The sequence below is a fragment of the Taudactylus pleione genome, unplaced genomic scaffold (assembly GCF_031769625.1).
Source record: "Taudactylus pleione unplaced genomic scaffold, aTauple2 ptg000336l, whole genome shotgun sequence".
NCBI classification, from domain to species: Eukaryota; Metazoa; Chordata; class Amphibia; order Anura; family Myobatrachidae; genus Taudactylus; species Taudactylus pleione.
In genome coordinates, this window is record NW_028284737.1 from 3,975,720 (window position 1) to 3,993,395 (window position 17,676).

Genomic DNA, 17,676 nt, shown 5'->3' on the forward strand with positions numbered 1-17,676 from the left:
CCTGCAAAACATGTACTGTTTGGGGTCCTGAGGACCGAGTTTGAGAACCTGTGGCTTAGAGGAACGAAACATTAAGGTTTTGGAATGGCCTCCACAGTGCCCAGACTTGAAGGGTACTGAAGCTCTATGGGGAGATGTGAAACATGCAGCGCATACAGAAATCCCCAGGAACATTAGGGAGCTAGACGAGTTCCGCCAGTCACTAAAGAAAAAATAGCGTGACTCTTAGCAGGCTGCAATAAAAGAAATATATGAAATATAGAATAATAAATATGTAATTTCTGCCAAAGGAGATGTCACAGAAGGCCGACTGACAGGGCACCAAACCTTTTGACATTTCAGTTTTATTTTTCAATCTGATATATATACAATATAAATGTTATATAGTAAATCAGTGATGAACTCCTTTAAATGGAAAGTTTAATTTTGCCCAAAAACAACATGCATACAAGCCAGTGCCCACAAACAACAAGCAATCATTCTCCGGCAGAATAATAGTGTGTAACCAAACCAGACACCACAAACCACTTTCACCATACCTGTGACTGCGGAGAAGGCGTACCAAGGATTTGGCAACTGTACTGGTTTCAGATTTCGGTGCCAAATGCCAATATAGCTGTGCTACTGCCATAACAACCTATTTAAAAGACCAAACAAAAAAAACATTTAGATAATGAAACGTCTTTAAATAATTGCGAAACAGACAAAAAAAATCCATAAATTTCTCCCCGGAAATCAGATTCAATGATTATCTATCTTAAAATGCTAAGGGGCATTTTCAATCAGGTACGAGTTCACCAAAAACCCACAGGTGCAAGATTTTTGGTATTCAGTTGGGTGCAGGGTTATGATTTATTTATTTTTTTGAGCGCATCCAGAAAGAGTCTGGAAAAATTGTTTGGACTTGCCTGCGGCACTCCTCCTAATGATTAATCAATTGGAAGTTTCCAATTAGCTTAATTACTCACCTTCTGCAGTGCTGTCCTCCTCCTCCAGTTCTCTTTTCATGTTTCCAGCACTACAGACAGCTTCCATGGACCGGCTGGGCACATGACAGGTACTACCCCTAACCCTGCACTTGCTCCCCACACACTGTCTACACTACAGCCTCTAACCCTGCACCCACTACCTACACTACAGCCACTAACCCTGAACCCACTCTCCGCACACACTACCTACACTACAACCGCTAACACTGCACCCACTCCCACCATATACTACCTACACTACAGCCGCTAACACTGCACCCTCCTCCCCGCACATACTACCTACACTACAGCCGCTAACCCTACATTCACTCCCCGCACACACTACAGCCACTAACACTGCACCCGCTCCCCGCACACACTGCCTACACTACAGCCGCTAACACTGCACCCACTCCCCCCACACACTACCTACACTACAGCCGCTAACACTGCACCCACTCCCCGCACACACTACCTATACTACAGCCGCTAACACTGCACCCACTCCCCGCACACACTACCTACACTACAGCCGCTAACACTGCACCCACTCCCCCCACACACTACCTACACTACAGCCGCTAACCATGCACCCACTCCCCGCACACACTACCTTCACTACAGCCGCTAACACTGCACCCGCTCCCCCCACACACTACCTACACTACAGCCGCTAACCCTGCACCCACTCCCTGCACACACTACCTACACTACAGCCGCTAACACTGCACCCGCTCCCCGCACACACTACCTACACTACAGCCGCTAACACTGCACCCGCTCCCCGCACACACTACCTACACTACAGCCGCTAACACTGCACCCGCTCCCCGCACACACTACCTACACTACAGCCGCTAACACTGCACCCGCTCCCCGCACACACTACCTACACTACAGCCGCTAACACTGCACCCGCTCCCCGCACACACTACCTACACTACAACCGCTAACCCTGCACCCACTCCCCGCACACACTACCTACACTACAGCCGCTAACACTGCACTCGCTCCCCGCACACACTACCTACACTACAGCCGCTAACACTGCACCCACTTCCCACAAACACTACCTACACTACAGCCGCTAACCCTGCACCCACTACGTACACTACAGCCGCTAACACTGCACCCGCTCCCCGCACACACTACAGCCGCTAACCCTGCACCCGCTCCCAGCACACACTACATCCGCTAACCCTGCACCCGCTCCTCCCATACACTACCTACACTACAGCCGCTAACCCTGCACCCACTCCCCGCACACACTACCTACACTACTGTCGCTAACACTGCACCCACTCACCACACATACTACCTACACTACAGCTGCTAACCCTGCACCCACTCCCCGCACACACTACCTACACTACAGCCGCTAACCCTGCACCCACTCCCTGCACACACTACCTACACTACAGCCGCTAGCACTGCACCCACTCCCCGCACACACTACCTACACTACAGCCGCTAACACTGCACCAACTCCCCGCACACACTACCTACACTACATCCGCTAACACTGCACCCGCTCCCCGCACACACTACCTACACTACAGCCGCTAACACTGCACCCACTCCCCGCACACACTACCTACACTACAGCCGCTAACACTGCACCCACTCCCCGCACACACTACCTACACTACAGCCGCTAACACTGCACCCTCTCCCCGCACACACTACCTACACTACAGCCGCTAACCCTGCACCCACTACCTACACTACAGCCGCTAACACTGCACCCGCTCCCCGCACACACTACAGCCGCTAACACTGCACCCACTCCCAGCACACACTACATCCGCTAACCCTGCACCCGCTCCCCCCATACACTACCTGCACTACATCCGCTAACCCTGCACCCACTCCCCGCACACACTACCTACACTACAGCCGCTAGCACTGCACCCACTCCCCGCACACACTACCTACACTACAGCCGCTAACCCTGCACCCACTACCTACACTACAGCCGCTAACCCTGCACCCACTCCCCGCACACACTACCTACACTACAGCCGCTAACCCTGCACACGCTCCCCGCACACACTACCTACACTACAGCCACTAACACAGCACTCACTCCCTACACTACATCCGCTAACCCTGCACCCACTCCCCGCACAGACTACCTACACTACAGCCGCTAACCCTGCACCCACTACCTACACTACAGCCGCTAACCCTGCACCCACTCCCCGCACACACTACCTACACTACAGCCGCTAACACTGCACCCACTCCCCGCACACACTACCTACACTACAGCCGCTAACACTGCACCCACTCCCCGCACACACTACCTACACTACATCCGCTAACCCTGCACCCACTCCCCGCACAGACTACCTACACTACAGCCGCTAACCCTGCACCCACTACCTACACTACAGCCGCTAACCCTGCACCCACTCCCCGCACACACTACCTACACTACAGCCGCTAACACTGCACCCACTCCCCGCACACACTACCTACACTACAGCCGCTAACACTGCACCCACTACAGCCACTAACACTGCACCCACTACAGCCACTAACACTGCACCCACTCCCCGCACATACTACCTACACTACAGCCGCTAACCCTGCACCCACTCCCCGGACAACTACCTACACTACAGCCGCTAACACTGCACCCACTCCCCGCACACACTACCTACACTACAGCCGCTAACACTGCACCCACTCACCACACATACTACCTACACTACAGCCGCTAACCCTGCACCCACTACCTACACTACAGCCGCTAACACTGCACCCACTCCCCGCACACACTACCTACACTACAGCCGCTAACACTGCACCCACTCACCACACATACTACCTACACTACAGCCGCTAACCCTGCACCCAGTCCCCGCACACACTACCTACACTACAGCCGCTAACACTGCACCCACTCCCCGCACATACTACCTACACTACAGCCGCTAACACTGCACCCACTCCCCGCACATACTACCTACACTACAGCCGCTAACACTGCACCCACTCCCTGCACACACTACCTACACTACTGCCGCTAACACTGCACCCACTCACCACACATACTACCTACACTACAGCCGCTAACCCTGCACCCACTCCCCGCACACACTACCTACACTACAGCCACTAACCCTGCACCCACTCCCCGCACACACTACCTACACTACAGCCGCTAACCCTGCACCCACTCCCTACACTACAGCCGCTAACACTGCACCCACTCCCTGCACACACTACCTAAACTACAGCCGCTAACCCTGCACCCACTCCCCGCACACACTACCTACACTACAGCCGCTGACCCTGCACCCACTCCCCGCACACACTACCTACACTACAGCCGCTAACCCTGCACCCACTCCCCCCACACGCTACAGCCGCTAACACTGCACCCACTCCCTGCACACACTACCTACACTACAGCCGCTAACACTGCACCCACTCCCCGCACACACTACCTACACTACAGCCACTAAAACTGCACCCGCTCCCCGCACACACTAACTACACTACAGCCACTAACACTGCACCCGCTCCCCGCACACACTTCCTACACTACAGCCGCTAACCCTGCACCCGCTCCCCGCACACACTACCTACACTACAGCCGCTAACACTGCACCCACTCCCCGCACACACTACAGCCGCTAACCCTGCACCCACTCCCCACACGACTACCTACACTACAGCCACTGACACTGCACCCACTCCCCGCACACACTACCTACACTACAGCCACTAACCCTGCACCCACTCCCCACACACACTACCTACACTACAGCCACTAACCCTGCACCCACTTCCCACAAACACTACCTACACTACAGCCGCTAACCCTGCACCCACTCCCCACACACACTACACTCATACCCACGGTAATCCAAAATTGGTAGCGTGGTCCACAGAATTTTTTGTGGGCAAAACCTGGCAGCCAACTGGGTATGCCCCTAAAAACGCAGTTTTGATTCTATTTATCCAGACTCAAAACTCTGCAACTTGCCTGAGAAGTTAAATGAACCTTTGTCTAACAAATGTCTGTACAATATTCTATTATAGAAGGATCAGTAGTCTCATTTCTGACAATAACTAAAACATGTATAATAGAAAATGGCTGAACTGTAGGTAGACAATCATACCGCGGCGTTCCTGCTCTGCAGCAATGGTTTGGTGTTCCGTAAGAGAAGCCTGTGGTCTGGATCCATTGTATATGGCTTTTTATGGTTCGCTTCCTTTTCATTTTCTTCATCTGAAGCATAAAAATTGTTTGTTGCATTCTCCGAGATTTCATCCTGTAAAAGATCATCAGTAAAGACCATCAGTTACCGAAAACAATAGCAATGAAGAGCCAGTTAGTGCTAATCATTCATTTCACTTCCAGTTATTGGTTACAGATGTGTCCTCATACACTTTACGCCACACGGCGCGAGACGCCCAGCAGGACAGGTGCTCTAAAACATGTGGTGTACCATATTTTTATTTAAATTTAGCATCTTACTCACATCCACTCGCGGTGTACCGGAGACGCTGGGCTGCGACTTTAACTGCACAGGAAATGATTGTCCACACGTACAAAGTGGCAAATGACGTACAATGGAACGTGGCCTGAGGAAGAGCAGTGGTTGCCCACGCCAGAGCCCTTTTTAGACAGAGTTGGACTCAGTCGCACACAGATGTACAAATGTTTTACACCCCAGTGGTCAGTGTACCAGTGTATGAGGCAGATGGAGAAGGGAAAGGGGGGGGGGGCGCGTACCTGGGGGAGACCAAACCCTATCACAGCAGGTAAGTGTTCGAGGGGGGTGGCCTGTATCACCCTTCCAGCGGGGACTGCAGTGAGCTGCACTTTGACGCTGTCAATAAGTCGCTCTGCGTTGACTGTTCTTTATGAAACATCAATATGCGGCTCAACTTTCAGCCATGTTACAGTGCCAGGCGGCAGGGAAATATAGCGTGGGGGGAATGCTGGGGCACGCTAGCAATGCAGATCTGTTGCTCCCAGTTGTTTTATTTATGCGAATAAGATGCAAGTATTGAGCAATCCAAAGAGGACGTCCAGTATACTACGTCAATTGAGGAATTGTACAACACCACTCTCACATACAGTATATCCCTGGCATATGGATAGCTCACATCACTTGTCAATACTGGACTAAAATGTACAATACTCCAGGCTTCAAGTTATAAAATAATTAAAGAGCATTTATAACGTACTAAACACTTACCAAGATGAATAATGGTCATTATGCAACTGTAGTGTTTATTGTTAACAAAATCTCATATACGTTTTATTAGCTCACCCTTTTACAGCAGTTTGCTTATGTTTGAAGTGGGATTCTCTATCCAAGCAAGCAGAGTATGACTGACAGGCTGTCAGACGTGTGTTGGAGGATTAAAACATGGGGGAAATTCTAGCAACGTAAAACAAATCTTGGCTGAAATTATAGCCATCTGATCATTAACAGATACCATTAGAACATGGTCATAAACAAGTTCTTCAGAGATTGGCAAGAGTGTAATCTTCAATGTAGTGACAGGGTAAGCACTCCTCAGCATCCACTACAGGCCACATTTCAGCTGTGTTCAGAAAGTAACAAAGGACAGGTAGGTAAACTGTCCTGTGACAATTCAGCCTCTTATATTGTGTGTGCAGAGATAAGAACATGGAATGATTGTAGCATTATACAAACCAAACAGTAGCTGTATAAAGCAATCACCCCTTTTGGCATTTTTCACATTCCATACATAATGCATTTAATATGGCTTTTTCATGCCTAACCAATATTAAAAATACTCCTCTTAAACACAAGACAGACAATAATTGGATACATACATGATCCTACCCTTTTAGAAAGATATCTAAATAAACCCTGGTACAAACAGTTGTCTTCAGAGGACACAATTTATTGACTGGAGTCAATTTAAAAACAAATATAACCGTCTCGGAGAAAGTCGCCAGCTAGTTCAATTCTACACAAGAGAAGATCAAAAACATTCAAAGCAACTCAAAGAAGCTGAGGAAGCTCATCAGACTATGGCACAGACTGTAATAGTGCATACACACTAGACAATATGCTCCCTGAGCGATATCGTCTAGTGTGTCCCCGGCAGGCTGTGCTCAATGTCGTTTATGACATTGAGCACAGCCGCTGAACGATATCATTAACGATATCGTTCAGCGCCGGGCTCTCTCCCCCATTCCCTGACATGCAGCAACCTGACGAGATCGTCAGGTTGGCCTGCATGTCAGCCCGATGAACGATGATGACGAACGACCCGCGGGAACGCGCGTCGTCGTCATCGTTCATCTTTTTGGGCTTAAAAATGGACGATAAAGTGGACGACTGAACGATAACGATATCGTTATCGTTCAGTCGTCCACTTTATCGCCCAGTGTGTACGCACCTTAAGTCTTCCTGGACTAATCTATCCTCCATTGTAGAGTAGTTATGCAAGATGGACGCTTGCTATGGCGGCAACAAAGAGTACTATGGCAACTCTGGCTAAAGGGGGCTATCCATTAGAAGATTTTTTTTTTTGTGAAAGACCAAAGACACTTCCTGCCAACAAAAAGTCTTTCATGCAAATCTTTCACAAACATGAAAGACTTTATGAACAATTTCTTTAAAGACCAAGGATTGTCGCTGAAGAGACAAGGGAGTGGACATTTTTAATGAGTGCAGTGAATATTCATTAGAGAAGAAGTTTGCCGTTCGCCATTGGTCGTTCACTGCATATCCACTGAACAACTTTTCTAAAGTCGTTCAGCAATATGCAGAAATTGATCAGCGAATGGCAAAAGACTTGTTGTTCGCGGGAGTGCGCGGCACAGGACATTTGCAGCCTATCCATTAGATTACTTTTTGAACGATCTGACCAAAACCTCCTGGTCAGATGTTTTGGTCGGATTGCTCAAAAAACGTGTCATGGATAGGCCCCTTAAGTTAGCTACTCTTCGATAGCAGAGAAATCGACCACAGGTCAACATAAAACCTCAGGCATTTTGGAAAACCTATGCTTTATGGGAGCAATGTTATGAGGACGTGTAGGGATGGAAAAACAGAGCGAGCTAAGTGTATGCAGACCGTTTGGGGAGATTCAAATAATTGATGGTACTGTAATTTAGCTAAGTGCCCGGGAGCTATTCAATGCCTCAAACTAGCCTTGAGGCTTTATTTATTGTGTATTATTGCTTACACATGTTAAGTAGGGCTTTGGGGCAGGTTGTGAATGACAGGCACACCGTAACTGCACTGCACCCTGCCCTTAGCATGGGAGAAGCTGCTTAACGCATTTAGCCAGGGAGCTAAATTCCTGCAAATAAAATAAATCGCCCCCCCCCTTCAATAAAACCCATTGGGGCGTGATTCAATTGTTGTGCCCTATCTCCTATCTAAAGTGACGGGAGTTCGGAGGGGGCAATATTCAATTGTTTTTGGGGCACCCATGCTTTATCGCACATGTCACATACAAATAGACAGGCTTTAGCCACGTAAGGAGGCTAAACCCATCTAAAGTACTGGTTAGGGTGCCCAAAAAGCAGACTTTTGACGCATTTCTGCTCTGCAAATCAGAATAGTGCGGTCAGAAATGCCAGCGAAAACATTTGAATTCCCCCCATTGATTGGGAGAAAAATTGCATTCCAGCAGGAAATTGACACAAGGCAAGTAAATAATAGAAATGTAAAATATAGAAAGGTTTAGGACTGGCCTTTCAAAACCCCACTGACCACCTCTGAAACAATCTGCAAACCGCAGTGTCCACAAGTTCAAAAGTGGTGGAGACTTGTCCAACTAGTGTCACCACTGTAACTAGTGGTGTGCATTCACTATGGGGACATCCATAATGTCAATACCAGAATGCTGAATGTTAGTATGACAACATGGTTAAAATGTCGACCTCTAAAATGGAGATATACATAGACAAAACGTTGAAATGTGACACGTCTATATAAGCGTAAGATGTTAACATTGTGAACATATTGACATGGTACGTGCATGTCGGCTTTTACTGCTAATTAAAACGAAATTGATATTATTATGCATTACAGAGTATTTTGTAAGACCTTCCAAATATATACATTTTAATTCCACATAATTTGAAAACTGTTAAAAAGGGGGCAATAGTTTTATACCACCATATAATCACAACTTCAGCATTTTAATCCTCAGTGTGAGTCAGTGTATGTAGTAATAATAATAATAATAAATATTATCCAGTTACTGAAACGGAGCATAAAATACTGCGATTTTACCTTTGGAAAGCCTGTGATGTAAACAGTTGGGAACACACAGTCTTAGCAGATTTTCTGCTGTGCTCCGTATTTTAACAGTAGCAAAATTCCATTAACAAAATCCACCGGCGTTGATTTGTAATGCAATTACTCTAATGAAACACATCACGCTTGTGCTTACTGCGCTCTGCCAGTGATATGGGTCACAAGCCGCTGTCTTCATTGGCAGTATGCAAATTAAGTGTTTTATTAATAACAAAAAGGAAAAAAAAAAAATCAAGCTTACTCGAACAGACCCTACATGTAGCAAGAAGCAAATTATGATGGCAGCCATATTTTGTTTATTAGTACTATCTCAGAGGTTCTCCAACTCGGTCCTCAGGACCCCACATAGTTCATATTTTCCAGGTCACCCAGCAGGTAGGTGCACAGGGTGTATTCATTCTCACAGATTTTAAACGTTCCACTGGTGGAGCTATTTATTTCTCTTGTGATTCTCTGAGGAGACTGGAAAACATGCACTGTTTGGGGTCCAGAGGACTGAGTTTAAGAACCTGTGTACTAGCAGATTCAAATATTACCATCAACCCAAATATTATCCATCTTTCTTTAAACCGGATGAACAGATTAAAATGAATGCTAAAATAGACCTAACTAAAAATGTAAAAATAAAAAACACTTAAATGCTTTAAAAAGTGTAGTGTAAGTTAATTTGGTGTTTATTTACTTTCGTGCCTGTAACTCTAATAAATACGTTGTTTTCTAGCTGAAAAACAAAACTGTACTCAAACATCTCTGCTCGATCTTATCAAGACGGGGCTGAAAGGCACAGATGGAAGCTAGAAAGAGAATCTGGTTATCCAGTAGGGTAAAAGCATCTGAAGATGGAAATCCCATGGAATGGGGGTAAACCATTAAACATTGCTTCTTACTTTACTATACTTCGCAGCACCCATTTTACAACCATTTGCATAACCAGTGAATGATGATGTTGTACTGGAGCAGAACACCCCTCCCCCATCACTTAATAACAGAATATGTGCACATTGCAGAGACTGACACTAAAGTAATGAGAATATGAGCTGTGCTCGCTCACAAGTCAATCACCCTCTTTGGGGTGGGGAGCAGGGGCCCTTCTGCTAACCTCCAGTACCGAGGCAGAGGCCCCGAGACTATAGCAGCCATCCAAATTTTTTTGCTTTTATCGATTTATAGGATCTTATTTTATATCCAAAATCAGTTATGTAATTTGAACACCGATGCAGCTATAATAAACACACCTGTCCCCTTTCATTAGTGTCACATAGTACTAACCGTACCGTTGGAGGGATGAAAACCTGATCACAGAATTTCTATAAAATCTAGGAAGGCCCCTTAGGTCACAGTGTGAGGAAACATTGTACAACACATAGAAGCATAACATCGCAGACGTCCATTGCAGACTTCAAACAGTGCGCCATCAGCCCTCAGTAATAACAATATGATCAATTGATATGCATGGCATTCTGCTTTTTTGCTCGCACATCCAAGTTATTCTGGAATCAACATACCATCAATATCAATTCACTAAGAAAATAGAAATCACATGGGAAGGGAAGTCATTAGTCAGAGAGACTGTTGTGAAACGTGACAGAGGAAGTGTGCGCTATCGGCGAGGTAGATTCTTATACAACTAAATCTGCTAACGTTCATTTCACTAATCTCTAGAATTCATTAACCTAAAAAGGTTTAATTTCCATTTCCCTGCATCAGCTCTATTTATGAAATGTTGTGCCCTATAAATATGCTGTTATTTTCCATAGTCAAGCACCCTCTTAACAAATCTTCTCATTAATATGTAAATGTAAAGTCAATCGGTCTTCTCCCTGACAGCACTATGAATTGCCAGTGCACTGTATAATCTGCTTTGACTTGGCACCCGCTATTTATCATGAAATATGTCAGTTAGAAAAATTATGGAAAATGCACTGCAATTGATAAGGCTGCAATCTGCTTTGTCAACACTTAATTGTTCCTTAAATCTTACATTTACATAGAAACAGCCTAAAATCTGATCCATAATGATAGAAATAACCAAATTAAAAGTCTCTTGGGCTTCTCAAGATGTCTTGTTAAGAGACTTCCTTGGGAGAGGGAGGAATATTTTGTAAAAACCACAAGGGCTAATCCTAAATTCCAACAAAAATAAATTAGAAAACACAACATAAAACATACATCTTTGCCTAACAAATAGGAATGTTTTTGTTATTAGAGACTTTACACATTATTCAGAAAGTTTTTAACAGTTCTGCAGTGTTCTTCTAGAACCTGGATTGCTAGTATACCAATGGGTTTAATAAAGAATTCCACTAATACTGAATATTTTACAATAAATTTCCACCCCTACCGCTATTAGAGTGGCATCAGTATTGTGTCCAGCACCGCACCACTCTGACCATACTCCTCTCCAGGCACAGGACACGGAGTACATAGGAGTCCACCAATTCAACCCAACATATGTTACCAATTAAATATACAAAATGAGTCTCACTCTTGGCGCTGCACCCCAAGGCAACCGAAATAAAAAACGTACAATAATTCACCCACTTATATAACCAGAATACACAACAAAAAACAGTCTTACACTTCAGCGCTATGGGTAGCGCTGAAGTGTAAGACCGGTTTTTGTTTGGTAACATATACTGTATACACAACAAATTGCAGACACTCACGGCCAGCACAAATATTTACTTGGGTACAACCCAGTCTGCTTAGAAATTGTAGGGAAAATAAAGGCCTGGTTCCTGCGTGTTTGTTGGCACGGTTACAAAAATAAAACTATGCCGGGTTAACATAATCTACCCGTTATTCTAAACACTCAAGTCTTACTGAGCCTTTGGAACGGACCGTTAAATTTACCTATGGAAAGATCTAAAGAAAACTGGAAAAAACTATTAGGGGTGCATACAAAAATGTAAAACACACAAATAAAACATTGCATGGCAGGTTTAATCAATGGTTTAATGAATAATATGGAGAAGACAAAGTATCTAACCACTTTCTAGAAAGCAGATGACGCTTTTGCCAGGTTAAAAAGACACAATTTCAAAATAACTAATCATTGGCATGTTCCCACTGGCATGTGCAACTAAAACACTATCTCTAAAGGGGCCCATCCATTAGCAGATGTTTTTCTGAGCAATGAAAGACAAAAGATTTATCCCTTGAAAATTCTGGTGGCTGTGCTGAACGATATCTGTCATGTACATGACAGATTTTGGCAAATGACGAACTATATCGCATGACATCATTCAGGGAGTGGATTTTTTCTCTGTAGCTGCTGCTAATTTATTTTGTCGTTCACCGCATATAAACTGCCAGATACTTCTAATATCTGTCAGCGAAATGCGATAATTGACCAACATGTTGGAGAGATGAGTGATTCAATTTATCGTCTGCGGTAGTGCGCATCTGTCATCGTTCAGGGCCTATCCATAGCAGATCGATTGAACAATATATCGTTCTATCGTTCAATTTATCTGCTAATGGATAGGCCCCTTTACAAGACATCTCTGGAACCAGGTGGAGCATAGACAATCTTGGGATCCGGTCTAAAGATCTACAGTAAAAAGGTAGACAATGTCTAGATAACCAGATATTAGTCAAAAGGTCGACAGGGACAAAGGGTCGACATGCTGAAGGCCGACAGTGTGAAATTGTCGACACAAAAACGACCAACACAAAAACCGGCCGACACAAAAAAAGCAACAGAAAAAAACGGATGACAAAAAAACGCACGACACAAAAAAAAAACGGTCGCCACAAAACCATGGTTTTTGCGGCGACCGACACAAAAAACGTCCGGCAAAATATAAACACCCGAGAGAAAAAAAAAACGGCCTTGTCTCAGTGCTGGCATTACTGTATCCCATAAATGTTCATCTAAAAACAGAACTCTTCTCTTACATCTACAACACAGGATTACATATAGGAACAATGGGCCTTAAGGTACCCACACACGTGGCGATCTGAACATGATCAGCCGATGTGTACGATTTCCCTTGAAACTCTCCCCGGCAGCTCTGCACACGATCTCCACACAATTTGGTGTCCAATCTTCATACGATCTCTCCTGCATCCAGACTTTCACAGTGCATCATGTCCCAGATTGTCAGATCTGCCCTACTGCACGGCAGATCTGGCGATGCGATGTGCGACCAGCGGGGACGCACATCGCATCGTGAGTGGGGACTCACGATTTACTCAGGATTTGGCCATATTTTACAAGATCTGTCGTTCCAATGTGTCGGAATCGGCCAGATCGGGTAAAATATCGCTGTGTGTGTGGCCAGCACAATTCAGAGTTGTACACCATGCTGATAGACACATCGCTCAGCTCTGTGACTAAGTCGCACTACGCATGTGTCACGGTACATAACCGATGTCGCGTGCAGTAAGGATTTATTTGCAAAGTGATGGACAGTCCCGGGTGCGTTTCTGGGATGTAATGGGGGAGTGACGACAGAAACGCAGGCGTGTCATGTCCTTCTCGTGGGGTGTTACAGGCTGCTTCTTGGATCCTGCACACAGTAAACATGGCTTCGGCGTCTTAGTACACGCGGCCATTCTGAGCAACCATAAGGTTACTCAGGAGGCCGATTATCAAAGGATCTGCGACCAATGCTGCGTCTTTGTACGCAGCCGACTGGATCTGCTGAGCCGCTTGTCGGCGTTTCAATGCTTCTCCTTGCATCTGCAACATTTGCATGTATTTTTGCACCGTAGCTGCGTACAAGTTTGCAGCTGCAGTGGCGTTCGCGTACAACGCTGAATTAGGACCAAAGACCCCTTTCAGACAGTCTCCCCATAGAACAATCTGTGGATGGCAAGTAACAATATAGCGGTGACGGGGAGTCATCCCAGCGAAGGGCAGACGTTGAAATCTGAACCCATACTTATATTAAGACAAGCATAACTTTAACATACATTCATAATTGTGCATAGTCTTAGAAACACAGCTCAAAAATAAAGACGACAACACTTGAATCTAGTATTAACAAATAGGTTATTTTACCTAATTCTTAAACATTTTCTCACTCACCTCTTTCCATGGGCTGACAAACTGCGTGCGTGCGTATCGAGTCAGCATATGGATAATCACCACTTGCCCCCACTCTTCCACATCGACCAATAGGTTACACAGCTTACGGTAATTTTTGTGAATTAAATCAATTCTATCCGGACATACCTCTTCAAACGCCATCACTACGCTGCCGGCCACAAGCTGCACAGCAAAAACAGGAAATAATAAAATAAATGTATTATTAAAGACAAAACACTGTAAAATTAGCTGGATTATTAGTGCAAGACCATATTTTATTTATGTGGAGATCTTTAACAAAAAAATAAATGTTACAGGAATAAAATCGATATCAATATAGTAGAGGTGCGCAGGGAAACTTGCGATGTCGGCATTACAGCAAGTGGAGGATAAGTACATAGCCAGGCATTGCACATGAAACCTCTAATAGCAATATGAACAGTAAAAGGTCTTAAAGCAATGTACAGGTTGAGTCTCCCATATCCAAAATGCTTGGGACCAGGGGTATTTTGGATATCGGAATATTCCGTATTTTGGAATATTTGCATAATATAAAGAAATATCTTGGGAATGGGACCCATATCTAAACACATAATGCATTTATGTGTTATATACACCTTATACACACAGCCTGCAGGTAATTTTATACAATATTTTTAATAATTTTGATCAAAAAAGTTTGTGTACAAACATAAAATTCATTTATGTTTCATATACACCTTATACACACAGCCTGAAGGTTATTTTATACTGTATTTTAATGATTTTGTGCTTTAAAAAAAGTTTGTGTACATTGAACCATCAGAAAGCAAAGGTTTCACTATCTCAGTCATACTAAAAATATTCCGTAATTCGGAATATTTGGATATGGGAGACTCAACCTGTATATCCAGACAAGATATATAAAAACATTTGAGAGACTTTTCCTCCAACTGTCATAAAACAAATGGTCCAACAGCCACAATATTCTCAAATCAGATCATTTAGGCCAAAAACTACTAGGATTAATCTTAGAAGCGGATGAGGACTCATCATGACCTTGATACAATAAAAGCAGTGACTGGTTCAATAGGATACAGTGCATGTCTCAAAGAGAAAAGAAAACTCACCGAAGCTATAAAGCAGCACAGCAAAATGGAACAGTACAGTATTACCCCTTTCACATCGCAAAAATAACCCGGGATCAAGGTGCAGTGTGATGCTCCACCAAACAAATTCCCGGGTCGAGCAACCTGGCATGTTGAACACGGGAACAAGCCAGGTTGAAGTGCAGTGTGAACAGGCCCTACCTGGGTTATCCAACCCGGGACTCAGCAAACACCACCGACTACTGATTGGATGTGCTGGGTCTCACTTGATGATGTCAGCAGCCAGACACACAAGCAGCACGGTAATGTCTAAAACCCCTTCACGGAGAGGACCCTGACGTCATCAGCCAGTGTCCAGCGTCATTCCCTACCATCCAAGTGGGCACAGAGGGGGAATACAACCTTGTGGCGAGCATAGAGAGCCACCGAGCCCGAAGTGTGGCGAGGGGACAACTTTCTTCTTTAGGTGGCCTTAATGGGCATGGAACTGCACTTCCGCCCTCACTCACGTCACTTCCAGGTCCCTAGCATGAAGGGGAAGTGAGCTCTACCAGGGCAGCACACTGCAGACAACAGCAGAGGCAGCATTCCAGCAGTCTGAAAGGGGTTAATACCACTAGTGTCATTACAGTGATGGATAATTGGAGTGATGAAGAAGCAAACTGTACACTATGCTGCCAGAAGCTGCATCATGCTCTCACTGGCTGAATCAAATGGCAGCACAAACAATTATGAACTCAGGGCTACACAGTGGTAATCCATCAGCCATGATTCCAGCAATGCTGTGAGCTGTCCCCACCCCTCCCTTGTGTTCCTTTTTGTCATCTTATCTTTGTGAGTCTGAAAAAGTAAATTTTCAATGACAGCCATAAGGCTTTACATGGCTGACCTGGGTTCAGTGTGAACGGGGCCAACCCGGGAATAACCCTGGTCGAAGGTGCAGTATGAAAGGGGTCTGAACCGGGTCGCAGCTGGGTTGGAACCGTATTCAAAATCCCGGGTCAAAGCCAAGTTTGCGATGTGAAAGGGGTATATATGAATATATAAGGAAGTTAAACTTAGCTGTGTTTTATAACGTTCCCCCATATTACACAGCACTGTATATGTAATCATTCGCAACGGAGCCTGTCCCATTGTAGCGTAAAGTCTAAGCTCCCTAATTCTCACACACCCATTATAAATCAGCAACCAATTAACCTGCTAGTATGATTTTGGACAGTGGGAATAAACCCACACTAACACAGGGAACCATTCTAACTAAAGAACCACCATGCTGACTTAGTTTACCGAGTAGCTTTAAATTTTCTATTCTTTTTCTCAGTGATTCTGCACGAATTCACTTTCTTTGGTCATATACTTTGTATTTAATTTATGTTTGGCATATTCTGTGCCTATTTTTGGGGTTTCTCTTGCTTAACCAGTCAGACACTGTACATAGTATTTATAAAACAACCCCATACCAATCTAGCCATGTAGTAACTAGCTCCATTCACCAGACCTGTTGTCCATGTTCCAGACTAAAACGACAGGGTATATAAAATGCACAGAGTCACTACGTATGACATAACATGTTTCACACACCTGATGGTCTCACCGCATTTTTTCCTTTTAGATTGTAAGCTCTTATGAGCAGGGTTCCGCAGGTTGTGCAATGGTTGTATTTTTTTGTGTTTTTTACTTACTCTAAGTAGATATTTTCTACAATGTGTTTTAGCCCCAACAGGAGCTATTTCCAGCAGTTTCACACATATATTTACACACCTTAAGAAATATTCTAATATAATTACAAAGAGAAACACTACATTTAAGTTGCCCTTAAAACATTCATAATTAGTTACTTCCTGCACATACAAAGCCATCACAAGGGAAGCTATAAATATAACACACAGAGCCAACATATATTATTTGTAAAATACAAAATGCAATACAAAACCCCACAGGAAAATAAAAGGTTTCATTCATTGAAAGCAAACAGGATTACTTGTAAGTACAAGCAATTTCCCAAATGACTTTATATAGTAATTGGATGAAAACACAACTTGATGAAAGCCTTTCGGTATAAAAGAAAAAAAAAACAAAACTAAAAGAAAACCAAATGTTATTTGCAGCAATATTAATATTTTTTAGCTTTTCTTCCGTTAGTATTTGGCCAACATTTGGTATATTAATATGCATCCAACATTACAATCAAAAGAAAACAGTGCGGAATATATACTTGCTATTATGCTAAGCAAGCTGGAAGTCCTTTGGGGATTCTATGAATTACCAATCAGTATAAGCGTGAAGTTGCATTTATTGACTCCAGCCCTGTC

At 44.5% G+C, this 17,676-nt stretch overlaps 1 protein-coding gene across 1 annotated transcript in view; it reads right to left on the reverse strand.

Annotated features, from left to right (window-relative positions):
* AP3B1 (adaptor related protein complex 3 subunit beta 1) overlaps nt 1-17,676 on the reverse strand; it is a 249,412-nt gene that overhangs the window by 170,965 nt on the left and 60,771 nt on the right. Inside the window, exons 7-9 of the mRNA XM_088443910.1 lie at nt 14,277-14,459; nt 5,102-5,254; nt 540-637 (exon numbers count right to left, since the gene is read on the reverse strand). Of these exons, the coding sequence (XP_088300036.1) occupies nt 540-637; nt 5,102-5,254; nt 14,277-14,459 (434 nt within the window). The remainder of the gene's footprint in view (nt 1-539; nt 638-5,101; nt 5,255-14,276; nt 14,460-17,676) is intronic.